At 52.8% G+C, this 20,874-nt stretch overlaps 9 protein-coding genes across 9 annotated transcripts; 5 read left to right on the top strand and 4 right to left on the bottom strand.

Moving 5' to 3' along the window:
- Positions 1 to 3,419: 3,419 nt before the first annotated feature.
- On the top strand, positions 3,420 to 5,691 carry MCM5 (minichromosome maintenance protein 5; the record flags this gene model as incomplete). The annotated part of the gene is made up of 3 exons (XM_051464849.1): positions 3,420 to 3,568; positions 3,619 to 3,745; positions 3,793 to 5,691. The coding sequence occupies 3 exons, from the start codon at positions 3,420 to 3,422 to the stop codon at positions 5,689 to 5,691; spliced, it is 2,175 nt and encodes a 724-aa protein (XP_051331370.1).
- Positions 5,692 to 8,128: 2,437 nt separating this feature from the next.
- J4E85_000558 (uncharacterized protein) lies at positions 8,129 to 10,087 on the top strand (the record flags this gene model as incomplete). The annotated part of the gene is made up of 3 exons (XM_051464848.1): positions 8,129 to 8,222; positions 8,293 to 8,475; positions 8,601 to 10,087. The coding sequence occupies 3 exons, from the start codon at positions 8,129 to 8,131 to the stop codon at positions 10,085 to 10,087; spliced, it is 1,764 nt and encodes a 587-aa protein (XP_051331369.1).
- Positions 10,088 to 11,034: 947 nt separating this feature from the next.
- J4E85_000557 (uncharacterized protein) lies at positions 11,035 to 11,347 on the bottom strand (the record flags this gene model as incomplete). Its single annotated transcript, XM_051464847.1, has 2 exons — positions 11,035 to 11,112; positions 11,177 to 11,347. 2 exons carry the CDS (start codon positions 11,345 to 11,347, stop codon positions 11,035 to 11,037), a joined length of 249 nt encoding a protein of 82 aa, XP_051331368.1.
- A 527-nt stretch (positions 11,348 to 11,874) lies between these two features.
- J4E85_000556 (uncharacterized protein) lies at positions 11,875 to 12,220 on the top strand (the record flags this gene model as incomplete). The annotated part of the gene is made up of 2 exons (XM_051464846.1): positions 11,875 to 12,016; positions 12,063 to 12,220. 2 exons carry the CDS (start codon positions 11,875 to 11,877, stop codon positions 12,218 to 12,220), a joined length of 300 nt encoding a protein of 99 aa, XP_051331367.1.
- Positions 12,221 to 12,330: 110 nt separating this feature from the next.
- Positions 12,331 to 12,981, bottom strand: J4E85_000555 (uncharacterized protein; the record flags this gene model as incomplete). Its single annotated transcript, XM_051464845.1, has 1 exon — positions 12,331 to 12,981. One exon carries the CDS (start codon positions 12,979 to 12,981, stop codon positions 12,331 to 12,333), a length of 651 nt encoding a protein of 216 aa, XP_051331366.1.
- A 246-nt stretch (positions 12,982 to 13,227) lies between these two features.
- J4E85_000554 (uncharacterized protein) lies at positions 13,228 to 14,427 on the bottom strand (the record flags this gene model as incomplete). The annotated part of the gene is made up of 1 exon (XM_051464844.1): positions 13,228 to 14,427. One exon carries the CDS (start codon positions 14,425 to 14,427, stop codon positions 13,228 to 13,230), a length of 1,200 nt encoding a protein of 399 aa, XP_051331365.1.
- A 1,707-nt stretch (positions 14,428 to 16,134) lies between these two features.
- J4E85_000553 (uncharacterized protein) lies at positions 16,135 to 16,596 on the bottom strand (the record flags this gene model as incomplete). Its single annotated transcript, XM_051464843.1, has 2 exons — positions 16,135 to 16,206; positions 16,246 to 16,596. The coding sequence occupies 2 exons, from the start codon at positions 16,594 to 16,596 to the stop codon at positions 16,135 to 16,137; spliced, it is 423 nt and encodes a 140-aa protein (XP_051331364.1).
- A 346-nt stretch (positions 16,597 to 16,942) lies between these two features.
- On the top strand, positions 16,943 to 18,232 carry J4E85_000552 (uncharacterized protein; the record flags this gene model as incomplete). Its single annotated transcript, XM_051464842.1, has 2 exons — positions 16,943 to 16,967; positions 17,031 to 18,232. The coding sequence occupies 2 exons, from the start codon at positions 16,943 to 16,945 to the stop codon at positions 18,230 to 18,232; spliced, it is 1,227 nt and encodes a 408-aa protein (XP_051331363.1).
- A 1,176-nt stretch (positions 18,233 to 19,408) lies between these two features.
- On the top strand, positions 19,409 to 20,167 carry J4E85_000551 (uncharacterized protein; the record flags this gene model as incomplete). The annotated part of the gene is made up of 2 exons (XM_051464841.1): positions 19,409 to 20,055; positions 20,113 to 20,167. 2 exons carry the CDS (start codon positions 19,409 to 19,411, stop codon positions 20,165 to 20,167), a joined length of 702 nt encoding a protein of 233 aa, XP_051331362.1.
- Between the last annotated feature and the right edge of the window lie 707 nt (positions 20,168 to 20,874).

Genomic DNA, 20,874 nt, shown 5'->3' with positions numbered 1-20,874 from the left:
CGCCCCTGATGTAGCTTCAGATCCGCGTTACGTCACTAGCGACCAATTCGCGCTTCCCAAGCAACTGAGAAGCGTGACCCATACTTGGAAGTCGGACACACGTGCGGGGTAATGTACACCTCGTATTGCTACATGTCTTTGGTGCAGCGAGACTACATCATGATGCATATCTTATGTTCCGAGGCTAAATGCGACAGGGTGTTCTACGGATCTTCTCCGGGCCAGGAAGTGTAGGCGAAGCTACTCGGCATGCGAGACCATGCAAGACATCAGGCAATGGGTACAAGATCTGCAAAGCAAAAAGTGTGAACTGAGCGTTGAATGCGGGGATCGTGCGCTATACCCAGAATGGGATTCGCAGTAGACAGGCATATTATCGTCCATCAATGAGAATCTTCATCGACGCAGGGCTGAAGCGACGATCCCAGGTACATAATCGTAGTGTTTTCCTGATATCTTCAGCCCCCATAGCGTATCATTTGGAGCTCAGAACTTACAGAAACAGGAATTAGTCCATATGCGAACTCTGGCGACCTTGACAGTCGCTTCAGGGCTCGCTCCCCTGGTAGCAGCAGGCGACGCACGCCTTTGGTACACAGCGCCCGCCGATTCTGATGCCTGGACAGATGCACTCCCAATAGGAAACGGGCGACTCGGTGCCATGGTATTCGGGATACCCGTACAAGAGCGCATACAGCTCAACGAAGAGACCATCTGGTCTGGTGGCCCTCGAGATCGTGTGAACGAAAACGCGTCCCAGACACTTTCGGATGTAAGAGACTTGCTCGCACGAGATCAGGCAGGCGAAGCGGAAAAGCTGGCGAACCTGGGTATGATGGGCACGCCCCAAAGCGTTAGGAACTACCAACCGCTTGGAGAAATGGAAGTCTACTTTGATGGTACTAGCGACTACGACAATACGACTTACGAACGATGGCTTGATCTCGAAACGGCAACGGCAGGGGTCAAATTCAGTGTCAATGATACACTATACGAGCGCGAGATGTTCGTGTCAACCCCAGACGACGTACTTGTACATCATTTACATGTCACCGGACCTGAGAAGCTCTCATTCCAGATCCGCGTACACAGACCACAGGACGGCTTGAACGAGGCATCTGATCAGGACTGGAACGCGAACGGAGTTGCATACATGACTGGAGGGACTGGCGGTGTTGATCCCATTATCTTCACATCCGCTTTGGCAGTCAATACCGATGGCAACATGAAGACGCTTGGCGAATTCATCGTCGTCGACAATGCCACAGAAGCAACGGCTTACTTTGCGGCTTCTACTTCGTACCGATCCAACGACACGCGCATGGCTGTGGACAGCACTATCCAGCGGGCTCGTCAATACACGTATGCCGAGCTTCGTCAGCGCCACATCGAAGATTATGCACCATTGTATAATGCCAGCGTCCTGGAGTTCACCGGATCAGACGCAAACGCTAGTAGCATTCCAACGGACGCGCGCATCAACGCAACCCGCGAAGGAGCTGTCGACCCAGGGCTAAGCGCTCTAGGATACAACTATGGCCGCTACCTGTTGATCGCATCGTCGCGCATTGGTAATTTACCGTCTAATCTCCAAGGTATCTGGAACAAAGAATTCATGCCGCAATGGGGCTCGAAGTATACCGTCAACATCAACCTCCAGATGAACTATTGGCCGGCGGAAGTCACTAGTCTGTCGAGCTTGCACACACCTTTGTTTGATCATCTGGATCTTATGCGAAAGGACGGCATGCGCACTTCCAAGAAGATGTACAACGCCTCCGGATGGATGTCCCACCATAACACCGATCTATGGGGTGATACTGCGCCTGTGGATCGCTATCTTCCGGCTACTTACTGGACATTGTCGTCTGGCTGGCTTGTTACCCATATACTCGAGCATTACTGGTATACAGGTGACAAGGACTTCTTAGCTTCCAGGCTGGATATCGTCGCCGGTGCTATTGAGTTTTACTTGGATACACTACAGCCATACAGCATCAATGGGACGGAATATCTCGTCACCAATCCTTCTGTGTCCCCAGAGAACAGTTACATCGCGGCAGATGGAAAGACGTACTATTTCGACATCGCGCCAACTTGCGATATCGAGATCCTCAACCAGCTCTTCACAAACTACCTCCGGGCGGTCAACACTTTTGATAACGGCACCGTCGGCTCGTCGTTCCTGCAACGAGTCCGAGACACTCAAGCGAAACTTCCGCCATATCGCTACTCAACGCGCTATCCGGGCACGCTGCAGGAGTGGATGCAGGACTACGAGCAAGCAGAACCAGGCCATCGCCACGTGAGCCACTTATACGCACTCTATCCAGGCACGCAGATCTTCCCACCAGGTGCGCCAGGCTACGACGCCAAGCTCTTCAACGCCGCGGCTGCTACACTCGCAGACCGTCTCTCTCATAACGGCGCTGGGACGGGATGGTCGCGCGCATGGACGATCAACTGGTACGCGCGCTTACAGAACAAGACAGCGCTGGCTGAGAATGTTTATCAGTTCTTCAACACCAGTGTGTACAATAACCTGATGGATGTTAATGAAGGCGTGTTCCAGATCGACGGCAATTTGGGCTTCGTGAGTGGTGTGGCGGAAGCGCTACTTCAGTCGCATATCGTGGATGAAGAGGGTGTACGGGAGGTCTGGCTCCTCCCCGTGTTGCCTGAGCAATGGAGCTCGGGAAGTGTGTCTGGACTAGTGGCTAGAGGTGGCTTCGTATTCGATTTGGAGTGGACAGATGGCAGGATTAGCAAGATGAAGATGATGAGTCGGGTTGGTGGTAGTGTGGTGGTCAAGTATGATGCTGGGTCAGGTAACAGCACGGTAGCTGGAGATGTTGTTACGGCTAGCGCTGGGGCGATTCGGGCAGTACCTGGTGGTAAGATGAGGTTGGATACTAAGGCGGACCAGATGATGGACTTTGAGTTCACGTGGTGAGCTTCGTGCTCGTACGTGGTAGGATCGCCTAGCTGGGAGCGCTAGCAAAGACGAATCATCTTCTCTATCTAGTATCGTATGCTTGAGAGATTGAACGATGTACACTTTCGATGGCGGATAAAGACGCGACAAAATCCTTGCGGTTGACGAAAGTGCGGGCAGCAGTAGATATGCGTCAAGAGCGTGATACGGGTGGTTCGTAAAATCATCCTTCGACTTACAATATTATGGTCACAAGTTATGGCGTATTCTCCTGGCTGTCGCAGCCAGCACGCGTTGAAGGATAAAGAAGGGTTGCAGGGTCCTCGAGGGATGCGCTAAGCCAAAGACAGGTGTAAAATGGAAAGCGCGCGGGCCTAGCGCGCAATCGCGAGGAAAGCGCGTCTGGTCCTTGTCCCCCTAGCGACAGCGTGTGTTTGCCCCTCTACAACCACCATTACGACTGACGATACGCACGATACACATAATGGCGGACAGACAGACTCCTTTCTCAATCAGCCTCTTTGGCAGCCAAGCCGGCGATGGGCCCGGGGATGCAGCTGCGCCCTCGCGCGTGCACCAAGCGCTTGTCGACTTTATTATGGACTTTACCCTCGACAACATCTTCGTCTACAGGTATGACAGGCAGTCGCACGTGCCATATGCAGTCGTCTAACCGTTTGCAGAGATCAAATTCGCGAGAATGTTCTCTTGAAGCAATACTACTGCGACATTGACGTCGCGCATCTGATCAGCTACAGCCCAGAGCTTGCACATGATCTCAGGCAAAACCCGGCAGAGATCATACCCCTCGTACGTTGTGCAGTCTGAATTTGTGGGCGCATGCTAATGGCTCCCAGTTCGAGTCGGCATTGAAGGCGTGCACACAGCGCATCGTCTACCCCTCACAAAAGAACATCCAGCTCCCAGAACACCAGCTGCTACTCCACTCGAACGCCTCAGAACTCTCCATTCGCGATCTGACCGCGACCAACGTCTCGCAACTCGTCCGTATACCCGGTATCATCATCGGCGCGTCTACGCTTTCGTCCAAATCTACCGCACTCGCTATACGATGCAGGAATTGCCAGCACGAAGAGATCCTTCCCGTATCGGGTGGCTTCTCCGGTGTCTCCCTGCCAAGGACGTGTGGCAGAAAGAAGGGAGAGGGCGAGCAGGGAGAACAATGCCCGCTGGACCCTTACTATGTCATGCACGAGCGCTGCCAGTTCATTGACCAGCAGGTGCTCAAGCTGCAAGAAGCGCCCGATCAGGTTCCGGTCGGTGAGCTACCACGACACATTATGATCTCCGCAGACCGATATATGGCCAATCGCGTCGTCCCGGGTACACGGTGCTCGGTAATGGGTGTCTTCTCTATCTACCAGCAGAAGGGCTCGAGGCGTGCAGGCAACGCCGCAGTAGCCATTCGCAACCCATACATACGCGCTGTCGGCATACACGCCGAGGTGGACCACGGCAGCAAAGGCAACGCCGTCTTTACTGAGGAGGAAGAGCAAGAGTTCCTGGAGATGAGCAGGAGGCCCGACATCTATGAAGTCTTCGCACGCTGCATCGCACCCTCTATCTACGGAAACCAGGACATCAAGAAGGCCATTGCTTGCTTACTGATGGGTGGCGCAAAGAAGATCCTGCCGGACGGGATGAAGCTGCGTGGAGACATTAACGTACTACTCCTCGGTGACCCCGGTACCGCCAAATCTCAACTCTTGAAGTTCGTCGAGAAAGTGTCACCCATTGCCATCTATACCTCAGGAAAAGGATCTTCGGCAGCTGGTTTGACAGCATCTGTGCAGCGCGACCACAACACACGAGAGTTCTACCTCGAAGGTGGTGCTATGGTACTGGCCGATGGTGGCGTAGTATGCATTGACGAATTCGACAAGATGCGTGACGAAGACCGAGTAGCCATTCACGAAGCCATGGAGCAACAAACAATCTCCATCGCCAAAGCAGGTATTACCACAATTCTCAACTCGCGAACATCTGTACTAGCAGCTGCCAACCCCATCTTCGGTCGCTACGACGACATGAAGACACCTGGCGAGAACATCGACTTCCAGACCACCATTCTGTCGCGTTTCGACATGATTTTCATTGTGCGCGATGAACACGATCGCGGCCGTGACGAGCGAATAGCAAAGCACGTCATGGGTATCGCAATGGGTGGTCGAGGTGTCGAGGAGACCGTACAAGCCGAGATTCCGATCGAGAAGATGAAGCGCTACATCACATACTGTCGACAAAAGTGCGCGCCGCGTCTTTCGCCTGAGGCTGCGGAGAAGCTGTCCAGTCACTTTGTCAGCATCAGGCGGCAAGTGCACGCTTCGGAGATCAACGCAAACCAAAGATCCAGTATCCCGATTACTGTCCGTCAACTAGAAGCCATTATCCGTATCACCGAGTCGCTGGCCAAATTATCGCTGTCGCCTATCGCTGACGAGTCGCACGTCGATGAGGCCATTCGTCTCTTCCTCGCGTCTACGATGGACGCGGTGAATCAGGGCGAGGGCCAGAGCTCAAAGGAGCTCATGGACGAGGTCAACAAGGTCGAAGAGGAACTCCGAAGACGTATGCCCATTGGCTGGCAAGTCAATCTGTCGACGCTCAAGCGTGAGATGGTCGATGGCAAGGGCTACTCGGAGCAAGCACTCGCTCGCGCACTTCACGTTATGAACGCCCGTGAGACGATCAGATGGAGACATGGTGGTAGTGTAGTGTTCAGAGCAAGCGCATGAGCTATGCGTTGGATTTGAATTGGCATAACGGCGTCTAGCGTTGATGGTGTTTGCACATGCGCCGCGAGTGCTTTGAGCGTGAATTTGGGCGGGCAAGCACGCCGATGCTGCTTCGTGATGAGATACACTGAAACGCTCACGATGGAGAGCTGTATCGCGGCGTCTTCCTAGCAATGTAATGATGGATTTATTCCCCATAAGAAATGCTCAATCTCACCTTCTGCTGTGTTCGATGTTGTCAGCGTTGCAACATGCTCTTATGCCGATGTGCAGCGGCCATCCTCCACATCGAGAGGCCGCAGATACCGCGACTGCCATCTGCACCTTTCCAACTCCTGCCTTCTTTCCCTCTCGGCTCAAAAGAACAACGGAGAACAGTTCCGCGCCATTACGCAGCCCACCGTCGGTCACTGATCGAGACCTGTTCACATTCTGCCTAGGCAGCCCAGCGCATCGCCCCACCCAGACACACACAAAGACCTCTTCGCCTCATCATGTGACCCGTCCTCCACAGTAGCCAATGATGATGCTCCAGCTCATAAGATGGGGATACGATCGATTTTATACCCTGGTCCAGTCGCTCAAGAGCCAGGGGCCCGTAGGGCTGCAGCGGGCGCTAGCGGGATCTAAAAGTCTAAGGTGAATGCAACCAAGGTAATCAGTCCTCCACGAACTACGATCAAGTTTAGCCCATGCCCTCCATAGGAGCGCGATGAGTGCAGATGCCCTGCGGGGACGCTACTGGAAAAGGAGATTTTTGAGTGGGACGAATTGATCAGTACTGTGGACATGGCTAGTGTTGCGGCTCTAGAAACTCGGACTAAATTGTATGGTGCCTGAGCAGCCGGCCCACGGGCCTGTATCAGTATTTGTCTCGTGACGAGGAGGATTTGCTTTGAGAACGGCTAGTCGAACATCCGGCTTGGAGACTGGAGGAAGTGGCGGCCTTGGGTGGTATCGCTTTGTGGCAGTGATGGTGTGGACTAGTCCACGGGTCACTGCGACTTGGTGAACATGATCTTGAAAATACCGAATCAATTCAATGTGCTAATGGATAAATACCTACATTATACCAGTTCCCGTTCATGTACCTAGAGATAGGTGCGTACAGTGTCAGGCGGGTACTTGCGGCAGTGACGGACAGGCCTTTGATGGACACCGCACGCCCATTCCGTATTAGCCACGATATGACGTCGGAACGCCAACAGTATTGGAAACCAGCGGCGGAGAAATTTCTGCTTCTGCAATTGACGTAGGGGTAAAACTCATTCAGCTATGGCTGATTAGATGGGGGCGCGCGTCGGCCCGCGCCGTACCAATGTATGACACACTTCGCAGGGGCGCTATGATGATCTCTCTGGGGGTGGAGGACGTGGGCTTAAGGATCAGTCTGGACGTGTCTGCTAAGAATAGCCTCATCCCATAATTCGTGCTAGCTCACATCTCTCCTTCGTAACATCGTGATCGTTACGGCATTTTCGATAAAGTACGTGTGCATCTCGGACTGCACAGCCCTATTCGCATCGACCATTGTCTCGGGTTCTACGGGGTCGCGGAGACGACGAGAGCGCCGTCCTCCAAGTACTAGTTGCGTCGGCATCACCGAATTGAAAGACGAAGTTGCTGATTGGAGCCTTGGGTATATGGCCGATGCGCCCTGAATTTCCTGTGATTCGATCTTTCTCTCCAAAGCCACGGGCCTGCAGGGTTATCCCATGGTTCTCGCTAGGGTGTAGAGCGCTAGGTGGATCTGTGAAAGCTGTAGCCAGTAACTCGTCTCCAGTTTCTCAGAGCATGACTTTGCCGATCGTGTTGCGTGCTCTCGGTGCGGCCCACCATGCCAGAATGCTTGCGGATTTACAAGGGGTTATCTTTTGCATTCGCTGCTGTAATGCAACCCTGGGTGTGTCTCCAATGAGATTTTTCGTCAATTGATTGTGTTGCTGCCTGAAATCATAGCCATGTGTTCATGTGATGTGAGTACGTTGTAATGATACCTTTTGAATAGCCCAGACTGAACTTGAACATGTCTGGAGACTACATCAAGATGAATACATGCAAGGTAGCTGACCTGACGGCGATGTAGGCTCCAGGTGTTCAGTTTTTCCTAGGGTGACGTGAAGCCCGAAACAATTGCCAGTAATTCTAGATTGCAAAAGGGAGGCCTGGCAAATATGCTCAAATACTTGGAGTGGGGGCTGGACCATGCCGTGGTTGACTGCACTGACTACCCTAGTTCAGTCATATTTGTGAGGCATTAATTCGGGAGGAAACCACGTGCGACCGTTAATTTATGATAGTAGCGACTAACTCTGGGTGACTGGTAAAAGGGAAGTAACGAATGCTAAGCGAGACAGATGCCTTATAAAGACTGACTGCCTATCTCTTTCATTCTTGTTCGCTAACATTTCTAACATCTCTAAGATAATTGCCCATCATGGAGTACGAGTCTTTTTCGGAAAACGGGTACCACGCGTATCTCCCGTTCCCCTTCCCCAGCAAGTCCGACGATGTCCACCCTAGCGCCGCCGGTAAGTTGATCCGTTCCGCTCCGGACTCGGCTTTGCTCGGGATAAGACTCCCGCTGATCTGATAACTCAGGATCTCCATCTGATAACCAGATCCCCGACGCACCCTACGCTCCGCCGCGCAACATGGCCTCGTCGAACAATGCCGCCACACCTGGCTCAGATTGCAGTCCTGCGCCATCGCCTGCCGAGTCTTCGGGAAGCACCTTCTGCACCACTGCCGATTTTGAACAAGACCGCCGCAGCTCCATCCGCCGTGAGTAACGTGATTGCTTTTTCCGCGTGTCCCGCGTACCAGCAGTTCGCCGCGGCTGTTGGCTGCCAGACTTGTCCAACCGCGTGATCGACCCTTGCCCACTTCCACAACTGACACCGACCCAGAACTCGTACCAAGGTCCCCTCCACGCCCTCACGTCGCCGCCACGTTGTCCGTCAACACGCACGCCAATGGCCCCTCCCAGTCGGGCGGGGGGCCTACGAGCATGATACATTCCATCCCGCCCAGACCCAAGCCCGGCCGCAAGCCTGCCACCGCGGAGCCCGAGACCAAGCGCAAGGCCCAGAACCGCATCTCACAGCGCAACTTCCGTGAACGCAAGCAGAAGAATGTGCAAATGCTGCTCGAACAGGTCAACCAGACCAGTACGGAATTCAACGATGCCCGCAACACATGGCTACGGGAAAAACAGCTTCTGGAAGACCGAGCACGGGCTCAAGCACAAGAAATCCAGATACTGACAGAGCGTCTACGCACAAGTGACGCCCAAAAAATTATGTGGAGGAATATGTACCAGAAAGTGAGAGCAGGCGAAGACGTTTGCACGCCAAACTACGAGGAGGACTTTGCTCCCATGCATCCCATGCCGAACTTCGTTCAAATCCGTAGCGCACGCCACGACGCACCGTTCGAGAGCACGCAATCAGGATGCGATCGCTGCACGCCTGAACATTGCGCCTGTCTCGCCGACCTCACCAATGATATGCAACTCCCGGACGAGGCCTCGGCTCGTATGGACGGCATGTCCATGACTGGAGTACTTCGCGGCGGCCAAGGAGAACTCGACCAAGAGAAGCATCCCCACGTCGAGTTCGAAGTCGACTTCACCAACAAGTTCAAGAGCGCATCTACATTCGCACCATCGACGGAGGACAACAAGATTACAGACTGTGGCTTCTGCGAGGGACAAAAGGACATTTGCATATGCGATCCCCCTGCTCGTGTTGACAGCGCCGATGAGGGCATCTCACTCACGCGCATGAAGAGTGGTTCTTCAGCTGAAGAAGCGAAGCCCAACATGGCCATGACCGGACCTGGCTCTTGTGCCGACTGTCAGTCAAACCCCCAGCAGCGAGCCTGGTGTCAGCGAGTCGCTCAGCTCCGGAGCGAGGAAACCCCTTCGAGCTCACGGCGCAACTCAAGCAAGAGCAGCTCGCTCGATATTATGGAACCCAAGGCATCGACCAGCATAGACATGAGCGCCGGCATTTCGTCGCCTGTGGGTACTGGGCGAACAGTCGGTTGTAGCGATGCCTTCAAGCTACTTGATGGTCGAGTTTCGACGGATCCGAATGCCATGGACTGGCGCCAACTAAAGCCTGTTCCGCAGGCTTTCGGACGCCAGGACACTCGCAGGGACACATTCACTATGGAACCCGGCATGTACAGCGCGATGGAGCTGGACGCCAGCAGCATCCTCACTACCCTCCAACACGCCCAGCGTCCTCTCAGGACCCGCCCGTCTGACGGCCCACATGCGCCGCTGATCGAAGAGGCCGAGGAACGGCGCCGAGCTTCTTTCTCGCCCATGACCAAGGCCGAGGATCACGCCATGATGGACGCAGTCTCTCACTACAATATCGACCACTGATAGCGCCCTCCTGTCTTTGCTTTGCCAGATACCCCCACCTTTAGCGGTTCCGCCAGCAATCCGCGGCGTTGATATGCGAGAGTGTCTGTATCCTGTTTCGCATGGTCGTTCATCCGTAACGAGAACACAACTTGAGGGTTTTGACGGTCGCTATGAATAACGACGAGTGGACGGTTACACACTCTTCACTTTCTTGCATTCTGTATCATATCGCATGGCTACTGCAGCCCGGACTTAGACTAATGACTACATGTTTCAACGAACCCAACCAAGGGTCAAATGATATCCTCTCAATTCACACCTTTGCCTTCATGTGACGACCCTCAGAGTTCCGCTATCTGTAAATGAGTTTTTCAGGATTGTACCGAATGCACGTCCGCCCGTGCTCAGCTCCGCAGCTTGGCTCGTCAATTTCCGGGCATGGGCGAAATCACACCACCGCCGAACCTAAGCTTCCGTCCTCCGAAGACAGACCGCCATTTCTGGTGCAGCCAGTCGCGTCGAATGTGTCTACGCGTACAACATTAAGTTTACATGAGCGATATAGGCTGGAGATGGTTCGGAGCTGGTCTTGAGCTATGAGTGGCTGTTCGGGCGTCCGGTGTCGCATCTTATCTGATGATCTGATAAAACTCTGCAACGCTAGATCCCGGATGAGGCATGAGGGGTAATGGGACCCGGCATGCGGGGAGAAGTCTTATCCACAATCTGCGTTCGCTTCTATGCAACATCACGATGGCTGCGAAGGAGCCAGAGGATCTTGAAATGAGATTGATGTTACACTGATCTACAAGGAGTGTTGTCGCCGCTCTCCGCTTCTCCTTCCGCACCACACAGCTCGGTGCGCACCATCGCGCCTGACTGATGTTCAACCCCGCGCCTTCCACATGCATATGCCGTAGCTCCTCTCTCCCCTCTTACAACGCATTTCTCACTCAGCACTACAACTACTTTTTCATTCCATTAACAACGATCTCGTTCCCTTGGCCCACCCACTGACCATGCGGCCCAGCTCTCACGGCGACCTGCGCATTATGTCAGTATCAACTGTACCATGACCCCGAAGACTTGTTCCTAGTGAACGCATACCTGTACATCGACGCCCCATCGTTGCGCGTTGGCAAGAGCAACATTCGCAGCTTCTTGCTCAAGAGTTGTGGCGGCCGTTGCTAGCTTGCCGCCGATGGCGCAGAGTTCTCCACCGAGTTTGTTCAGGTCGGCGGCGAGCTTGAGGAGGTTGTCGGGGGTGTTGTGTGACATTCTTAGTGACTTGAGTGTGATGATCTGGTGTGGCAGGTTCAGATCGAGGTGGCTGTCGAGTAATTGATGCTTAGGCGCTGGGTATATGTCAAGGCTTGTCGCGCAAGAAGTGTGGTAGAGTGATGGTAGTTGTTGATGACATCTATGGCAAGAGGATATATGCGTACTTGGCGATATGGAAGGGGGAAGGTGTTTGCATAGCTGAACGGCACACTGATCAACACGCGAGCATTCCAGTATGGAGCGAACGGTACTCGGCCAGCGATGCTGTACTTGAATTACGTTCAAGCATCTTAACATCACCCACAAGCATGTCGATCAGTACAGCGGAGCAAGAGAGTTTGTGTGATCAATCATACAGTCTTCACATTGTGTCTAGCCTCTGCCGCCTTCGTATCGGTGTTAGCGCATGACTTCGAAGTGGTACATGAGTCTTCGATGCGATGTGATAACCCGCTGTGACATCAGCGCAATACATTCGATTCTGTCCCCAAATCAGTTCATCCAATAATACCCATCTGCACACGATGTCCTCATCAGGTCACCCAGTCGCACCCACCACCGCACAACGCGATGCAAACTATCACTACAGTCAGCAACTCACAAAGTTGCAAGACGAGATTATGGATCTCAACAAAATCATCGAGAACACTGCTGCAGATCACAGACGTGAGGCACTTCCGCTCTATCTCTCATTCTTGCTAAGATACAATAGGCGAAGTCTCCATACAAGCCCGCGCCATGACCTGTCTCAACATGAAGATACTGTGGCTTACGTACACACTCGATCCAATTCTCAAGGTGGACAGCATCACAGCGGAGAGGATGGGCAGGCTTTTCCCAGAGATCGCGGAGTACTTCACTCTTGAATGAGTGGTGTACTGGGAGAGATGTGTGTATGAGAACACCAGCATATCAGTGTGGCATGACTAGCATTGTGAGCACATGGACGTAAGGAACGTAGTTAAGCATCCATACCAACATTATCTTCCTAGTCTAGGGTCTTGCTTCAACAGTGCAAGACGCGCAAGTCTCCTCCGCTCTGGCGCACTTATGGGGACATTTTTCTTCTCTTCCACTTGCTCTGCTTGGTCCACTTTCTCCGGTGGAGCTTCATCTTTCTCATCTGCCTTCTTCAGATTAACCTCTACTCTTCTTTGCACATCGCGCATGAATAGTCCCTGATCGACCTCTTCTTCTTGGCCTTGCGTTGCCAGTTCTCGCACCTCCTTGTCAAGCCTCATCTTTGTTTCTCGTACGATCTCTGCTTTACGTTCTTTGAGTGCGGATTCGCGTCTTTGTAGCGCTTCGCGTGTCAGTTGGCAGTTTGCGAGTTCGGCTTCGATGATGAGGAATTCGGCGTCTGGTGTAAGGGCTACGGAAGTAGTTGTGTGTGTCTCGCTTGCTGGGCTCATAGACGGAGATAGTGGTGGCTGTAGCCCGTTCTGTTCCGGTAATATAGGGGACGTGGGTGTGATGACTACGAGAGGGCCGCTAGTGTTCTCTTCGGGTCGTAGGGCCATAGTTCGGTGTTCGGGTAGAGTCTCCAGGATACCGTTTTTCGCTTTTTGTTCGGCTTCGGCCAGGGCTTGTGATACGACGGGATGAAGTAGGGTCGCTATGGGGAAGGTCATGATTTCTACGTCTTGGGGATAGTGGCAGGCGTTGGAGGAGTGGTACGTGTCGACAAACTAAAGCAGCTTCCCGATGTTTGCTGTAATCGTTGACGCTGGTCAACGCCAGGGTCTGCGAAATGGAAAGTACAGTGTCACAAGGGAATAGTGTGCAGCGTTTGATAGAGTTCATATTTTAGACATTGTTGCTGGAACGTGATGTCGCGCATCCATGTGAACCACTCGGCGAGAACACACAATACATCATCAAGCCTTCGACTCTTCTCGCATCCTCGTCAACGTGTCCAACACTGTTTGCTTCTCAGAGCCGGCCTTGAGCGACTTTATCAGAACATCCTGCTCGCTCTCGGGTGCCATGCCAGCCGTCTCTGGTACCCTTCTATCAAGATTGGTCGGGAAAGGGTATCCTTCAGCGACAACGCTAAGGAGTGCTTTGAGCTCATCGCTCAGACCATGCTGTTTATAGATTGCCAACAATCCATCCCAGGTCTTCTCAACAAGTGCATACGTATTGATAGATTCCATCGGCTTACCAAAGGCTGATGAGATCTGAAGCAGATTGGCAGAACGCATGACATCGGCGGAGTCATTCTGACCTGCGGCATGGAACAGCGCTGGATTGAAGAAGAGACCGTCCCCCATCTCTAGTGGCACAGATACATACTTCTCAAGGAAGTAGTCTTGGAACTCAGGCAAGCGGTATGCCATGTATCCTTCTTCAAACTTCTGGCTGAACGGCAGCAATCGCGTCGGCCCGCTCTCCACGGGCATATCTGAGTGCGCGACAGCTCCTTGCAGCGTGAGGAACTGTGACGCGACTTGCATCGCCTTCGGAAACTTTGCGCAAGATTCATTGTCCTGGAAGCCAATGTGGTAGTCTCTGTGCGAAATCTGGGCCTTCGCGCCTGGCTTTACAATGTTGACTTGTGCTGTGAGGCGGTGGTGTGGGCCGAGCCATGCTCCAGATATGAGCGGCAACCATGGATTGGCGTAGTATTGCACGAATGACTCCGGGTCTCTTTCGCAGTGTTTCGAAACGGAGTTCCAGATGCGATCGTTCGCGCCGGCTCCAGCAAAGTGGTCGCCGCGTTTGCCGGCCACTTTCTTCTCTTCTGCAATGATGTTTGCATACACGTTGTTTACGTTTTGGATAAGAGACACGTCTTTGCAGAGACCTTTGGTGACGAACACGCCTGGTCCGGAAAGCAGGATATGGTAAAACTCATCCTGTAATGCTGCGCGTTGTTCTGGGGAGAGCGAAGCATAGTCGGGCAGATCATATATCGGCACATTCGCTTCGATCTTGCTTGCTAGTGGGTAGTGGCAGGGAACAGACTCCGTTATAAGTTTCTTGAACTCGTCCAGTGATGGTGGTTGCTTGACGGAGAATAGCCGAGGTCCGATTGGTGGCTGGTGACCATTGGTGTGGCCGTTCGCGGAATGCATTTTAGATGCCAGAATGTATCAGAGATGTTATGTACGGCATCGCCCTCAATGCTATATAATCGCGTCGGCTACATAGGTGATAGGTAAGCTTGTAGGATGATGTACCAGACCGGCAATTCTGCCCGCTTGCGGTGGTTGTTCCTTCTTTGGGAAGCGGAGAAGGCGGCGGCCCCACTTACGATTACAAACCTTGCGCAATGCATCCTCCCCTCCAGTACCACCTGTCGTTCGACAACCGTTACAACGATCTTTCGCGATTTACTTTCCACATGGGAATAAGAACTGTGGGTAGAAACAGGAGCTATCGCGACCTGGTCGCAGGCACTGCTCTCGTGCTTTTCTTCTGACGCCTCGACTTTACCACGGCACAGCGGCACCTTAGTTATCAGTAATCATCACAGCCTCTGATCCTTCGCGGCGCGGCAAAGCCCACCCCCAGAGCTTAATGAGACCGCGACCATGGATTTCGACTTGAAGCACTGCGGAAGACCAAAGACTCGTGCACTATTTTCAAGCTCCGTCGCCAGTTCAAGTTTTCATTTGTCATGTGCACGGAGGCCAATTGCGCAGGTATGGCCGTACACAATTGCAACGGTAAAACTTTATGAAGAGTATATTGGCTATTATCAAGATTTCATGGACACCTGCAAGCCTTGGGTCATTATAGTAATGGCACATAACCCTGCCCTTGCGCTGTACGGCAGACTCAATCGCGCAGAGCTTTGCAGATAGCGTGCTCAACACCATGAGCTTCTCTACTTCTCATCCTCTACTTCCTCGACCTCCCAGTCTCCATACACAACTCCAGGTCGTCCGTTGCGAACCCCAGCGCGTCTTGGCAACCCTCCATCGGGCCCAGCGTCGCGAGGCCCGTCGGTATCCGAAGTATTGTCCGGAGATTCAGCTCGCGGATGATTTCGAGGATCGGGTCCCGGCCCGCCCATACCTGCTGGGAAAAACATCGGGCCCCGCGGGAAAGGCATGCCGCCCGGTGGCATCGGCCCTCCTGCACCACCGCCAGCCATGCGCATCTGCTCTGCCATCATCTGTTGTCGATATGCGGCCATCATCATCTGCTCTTGATGCGTCTCCATCATTTGCTCGCGCTGAGCTCCCATCATCATCATCGCTCTCATGCGCAGCTGTTCCGCCATTTGCAGGCGTTGTCTTAGCGGCATGCCCTGCATTTGCGCCTCTTCCAACTGCGCTCTCATCTGCATTTCCAGCTGCATCTGTCGCATCATCATGACTATCCTGGGGTCCATTACTAATGCCGGTGCTGAGGCTCCTGACGTGCTGAGATGTAGTCTGGAGAGCGAGCAAGGTGTCCGGCAGTACCAAGGCTTTTCCGTGGGCTTTGGGAATTTCGGTCGTATCGAGCCTGGTGTATAATGATTCGCAGAGGTATGTTAAGAGGTTCTGTGCCTCTGGCTGAGGGAGATCGCCTTCGCCACACATCAATATTCATGATCAGTGAATGGATGAAGTGATGACTTCGTCATTGAATTGCACCCACCGACAACATGATCGGAAAGAGTTTGTTGGTGATACCTGAGCCATCACGTAGCGCACAGTCGCGGCGTGCATTCAACGCGATATGAGGGTTCAGCAATCGTCACGATCCGAAATTTGGATTTGTCAGAACTCTACTTCACGCTATCTAGCCAACTACCAGTACGCGCTCAGTTGATAAATCAATGACATACATCAATTGCCGTCTGGCGAAAACGGCGCCAAAGCAGCCTCCCTCTCCCTCTGATCCATCGCCGCCATCATGCGCTTTAGAAGGTCTGTCGTTCTGTCTGCAGACTCACGTACAACTATCAATTGCGTCAATATCATCTCCCGCCTGTCGGGACCATGTAGCTTGTTGTTGATTTGCTCCATAGTCGCCACGCCCTCCTCATACAGCTGCATCCAAGTCCAATGCTCTACCCACATATGCTTGTTCTCCACCGAGACCTTGGTCCTGGCTTCACTTAGAGCAGCCTCCATATCTTCGAGTAGCTTGGCGCTACGCTGACAGACTGAAGGGAAGTTTTCGGGAGTCAACTTGCCGTTGAGGTATTCATCGGGGAAAGCGTCGATCTGTATGAGGAGGGCTTCGCAGGCCTTGAAGTGGTCAGGGACTTGGAGCTCAATTTCTTTTAATTCGTTTTGGTGTGCCATTTTGTTCGTTGGTAAGTCTCAAGGCAGTTGGAATGCTTGGCAGTGCAGTGAAACTCTCGAGAAAGAGGTGTTGGTTGCGAAGGCACAGGCGACCAAGAGAGTGAAGTTCAGCTAAAATATTGGTGTTTTCCTGTAAGGTGAATGTATAATTGCGCCTCGAAGAACTCACGACTTAGACAATGCTGACATTGTCATTCAACAGACGATTCAGTGATTTAGTCCCCATGGGTTGCTGCTGCCTGCTTACTTGCGGATAGATCTGTTGTATAATAATAGGGCGTCGAATTAAGACTCTGACAGATCACCAAAACCACCCTCAACCGTACATAGGAACGAACCATCAACCATGTCCCTCAAAGCAGCAGACGAAAGTGAGATATCTGTGCGGGTTCTAAAAAGCACTCTATTTGATGAGTGTAAGAGGATACATACAGGAGTCGAGCGCCTTCTCGAAAGAACAAACATCGAGGGAATGACACAGCCACAGTTGAAGTCTGCATATGAAGATGTCGTCAAGATACTCGACCAGTTTACCAACGCGATCCAGATTTGCGACGTCCACATTCATAAATTGAAGACGACAGTCCTAATGGATCTAACAGAGCCCCATTCAATCCTTTCCCTACAAGAGAAGTGGAACAAAGCTCTCATCGACAAATATCTAAAGTCATTACGACAACTTCACAGCCTCGAGCGTAAGCTCCGATACGCCAAAGAGGGGAAGGAGCTATTTGCCCTACCGGATTACGATACCACTGCATATATTCCAGCCCATCCGGATCACGATATAGAATGCACCGGACGTACATTGGTGATCGCGCGCATACTTTGGCTGATGAAAAAGGCCGAGAGGAACCTGGATACATTCCCTGCCCGAGGTTATCCACGCTACATACGCCAGGGGACTTGGCAGGACGATCCAGCCAAGCAGTGTCTGATTCTACCACAAGACAAGCAGTGGATGTTGGCCCCATGTGAACATGAGCTCATATGTCTACCCACATCCGAGGAATGGTCGTCCTTGTTCTTGCATATTGGCCATCTGACTATCCTCGAGTGGAAATCCCTGGGTGAGCCTTCGGCTAACATTATGGATATCGGTATGACCATGGGAGATATGAAGCACGTCCAAGGCTTCACGGAACGCGCCACGGACGAAGCATTAGAGGCTGGTTTCGAAGAGTGTGAGATATGCGGACGCAGCTTCTCCGATCAGATTGACCGGGATGATGTAGAGCCAGCCGTCAAGACGATCTGTGGCCATTACATAGGCGAGCAATGCCTTCAGGCCTGGATCAACACGCTCGTTGTCAACGATAAAGAGATGGATGCATCGTGTCCGATGTGCAGGACTAAACTATGTATCGGAGCATTTCCACCCAAGATTCGAGACCAGGTCTTCGAGTTTGTAGAGTTCATGCGTAATGATCCGGCATTCGATCGAGAGGTCGATCGGTTTCTGTTGAGCGCGACGGAGGGCGATGTGAGGCAGTGCTACGGCCCTGAGCTCGGTGTCATGCTTGTAAAACTGTCTGTGAAGATTAACGAAGGGGAGAAGATGCTGAATAGCATCCTCGACAGCATCGACAAGTTACGAGGGAGAATGTACCAGGTGGGAGACGTTATCGTAGGCTGATAGTACCATACGAACAGACTCGATCGCGAGGACTCGATCGTCTGGAATAAAGCGATGCTCGGAAGAGTGGTGGGTTGGTTGAGTGATGGTATCTATGCTCGTGAGTATCTCCATGCGTAGTGACAAGACTCGTCAGTGAAGAAAGCAGTGAGATCGTACCTGCGTGGGAATCCGTTGCTCTCAGAATTCTGGACGAAGCGGTCTGCAATCACGCATCGACTCGTGGGCCAGCGAGGAGAAACAGGGCGTGCCACCTACTCTAATTGTCCAACGCCACCGCACGACTATATTGATCTGTTTCCAGAAGTTGTGCGGCCGATCCTGTACAACAACGCAGCCTTGGCATGTAGCGGTATTGCAATTGACAAGGAAGCTGTCACCTGTCTACCAGGCATCCTTGCGAGAGGAGGAAATTCACGGCGGCTTGGACGTTCCGTTCCCGCTGACATGTGGTGTGTGCGAGTGTGTGAAGCTAAGCTTCCGCCTCACCACCAATCTCGTTCAGAACAGTTCGGAAGTCGAGACCGTGGCCCGAACGCTACGCTGACCAATATCGGCAGCCGACGGACCATTGCTATCGTGAAATCGGATTCGCATCGCGGGTAGTGGAGCACTACACCGCCCGGGTGGTATCCGCGGAGCGAATAGGAGAATTCCAATATCGGCGGTTTCTTTTGGTGCATATTCGCCAAGGTGCCAGAGATTCAAAACGTGAAACGCATGATCACCCCAGATCTTGGCGACAGCGGTTTCCGCTGTCGTTGTGTTGGTGTTGTCGAGGCTTGGCACGGCTCTTCCACCGCTTAAATGAGTTTCAACGTGTGGTTGGGACTCCTGTTTTCATTTAAAGTGAGACTAGAACAAAAGAATCGTTCTATGCGACTGGGTACTATGGGCTTATGATGGCTTATGACGCCTTGGGGGTGGGGTGGCGCCGTGTAGATTAGATGAAGAGAATGGGTGTTGATGAAATTTAGGGACCGAAAAATGGATATCCCTCCAATGGAGCGGAACGATGCGGTGAACCACGCTGGGAAACTGGTTTGTATAAGTATCGCAGTGGTTACCGTGTTGTAAAAATCATCGCAATCATCCAGCATTCGATACCAACCAGTACATTCGCTTCCAACTTTTTACATTCACTTCTTTTGAACATATTCATTCTTTACCATCAACATGAAGGCCTCAATCATCCTCTCTCTTCTTGCGCCCTTGACGGTCGATGCGCACTACATCTTCAACCGCCTCATGGTCAACAACCAGGCCATTGGTGGTGACTATGCTTACACCCGCAAGAACACCAACTCCTACATGCCCTCGTTCACTGCCGACATCGTCAACTCCCCCGACCTGAGGTGCAACAAGGGAGCCAAGGCTGGAGGTGTTCCCACCTACACCGTCAAGGCCGGTGACAAGATTGGCTTCAAGCTCGCTTTCAACGAGAAGATCGAGCACCCCGGCCCGGGCTTCGTCTACATCTCCAAGGCCCCTAGCAGCGTCGCCAACTACGATGGCAGCGGTGACTGGACCAAGGTCATGGAGAGCGGCCTCATCAACCCCAGCCAGCCCGGTGTCGACACTGCCTGGGACAGCTGGCAAAAGGACCGCCTTGAGTGGACCATCCAGAAGAGCATTCCTGCTGGCGAGTACCTTGTCCGCGTTGAGCACATCGCCATCCACGAGGGCCACGTCGGCAAGGCTCAGTTCTACATGGAGTGCTTCCAGCTGAAGATTGAGTCTTCCGGTACCGGCAAGCTCTCCCCCACTGTCAAGATCCCCGGTCTCTACAAGGCCAACGACGCCGGTATTGCCTTCAACAAGTGGTAAGTTCATCCCAACCGTACGGAATACTAGTACCAGACATACTGACATTGCCCTAGGAACAACCCCAAGTCTTACCCCATGCCCGGCCCCAAGCTTTGGAACGGACAGTAAGCGACTCGTTTCGCTCACTGGTGTTCCATCAGGCAGTCAAGTTGAGGAGGAATCGGTCTTTTTTTACACATTGCACGCCCTAGTGGTGCTTACTTTCTACCTTTGCCCGCATTCATAGCGCACGATCTCAGTAGCTTTTGACAAAATTACAATGCGTTTACCTCAGTTGGATGTTCCTTGATTTCTGTGATGATGGCGATGGGGTGTGAGGCTTGGCATTTGGTCGACAGATTGTGGATCGTGATCAGCCAGCCTTGTATACTCAGCTGGTGACCCGAGCGCAGGCAAGGCGACAAGTCGCGCGCGCCTACTGCCGTTAGACCGCTGTTAGTAGGAGGGCTAGAGGTCTGTTCACATTAGCGTACAACAACAAGACAGCTGGGTAGAGTGTGCCCGATGGTGGGAACATCTGTTCGAGAGCGCCAGCGCAGTAGTTCTATAGCGGCCCAATGCATAGTGGAGATGCAGCATCGCCAGTTATGCGCAACTGGATGCGAAACCAAGGCAGTTATGCAGGGCGAGTGCGCAAGATGAAGCGAATGTCGCGGTGTAGAGTTGAAGATTGTGTGACGTGGTAGGCGAAGTGGGCCGCAGCCTGGCCAGTGCGGGTCGCGGTTGCCCGGGGAGCGGTCGCTGAATCGTGTTTACCCAACCAAGACGGGACGTCAGGTTGCGATAGGCCCTGCTTAGCTTTACCATACCACATC

This window comes from Alternaria conjuncta (assembly GCF_024043145.1).
Source record: "Alternaria conjuncta strain BMP 0040 chromosome Unknown scaffold_1, whole genome shotgun sequence".
NCBI classification, from domain to species: Eukaryota; Fungi; Ascomycota; class Dothideomycetes; order Pleosporales; family Pleosporaceae; genus Alternaria; species Alternaria conjuncta.
Note: the sequence above shows the minus strand (reverse complement) of the source record. Positions and strands in the feature narration are given on the sequence as shown.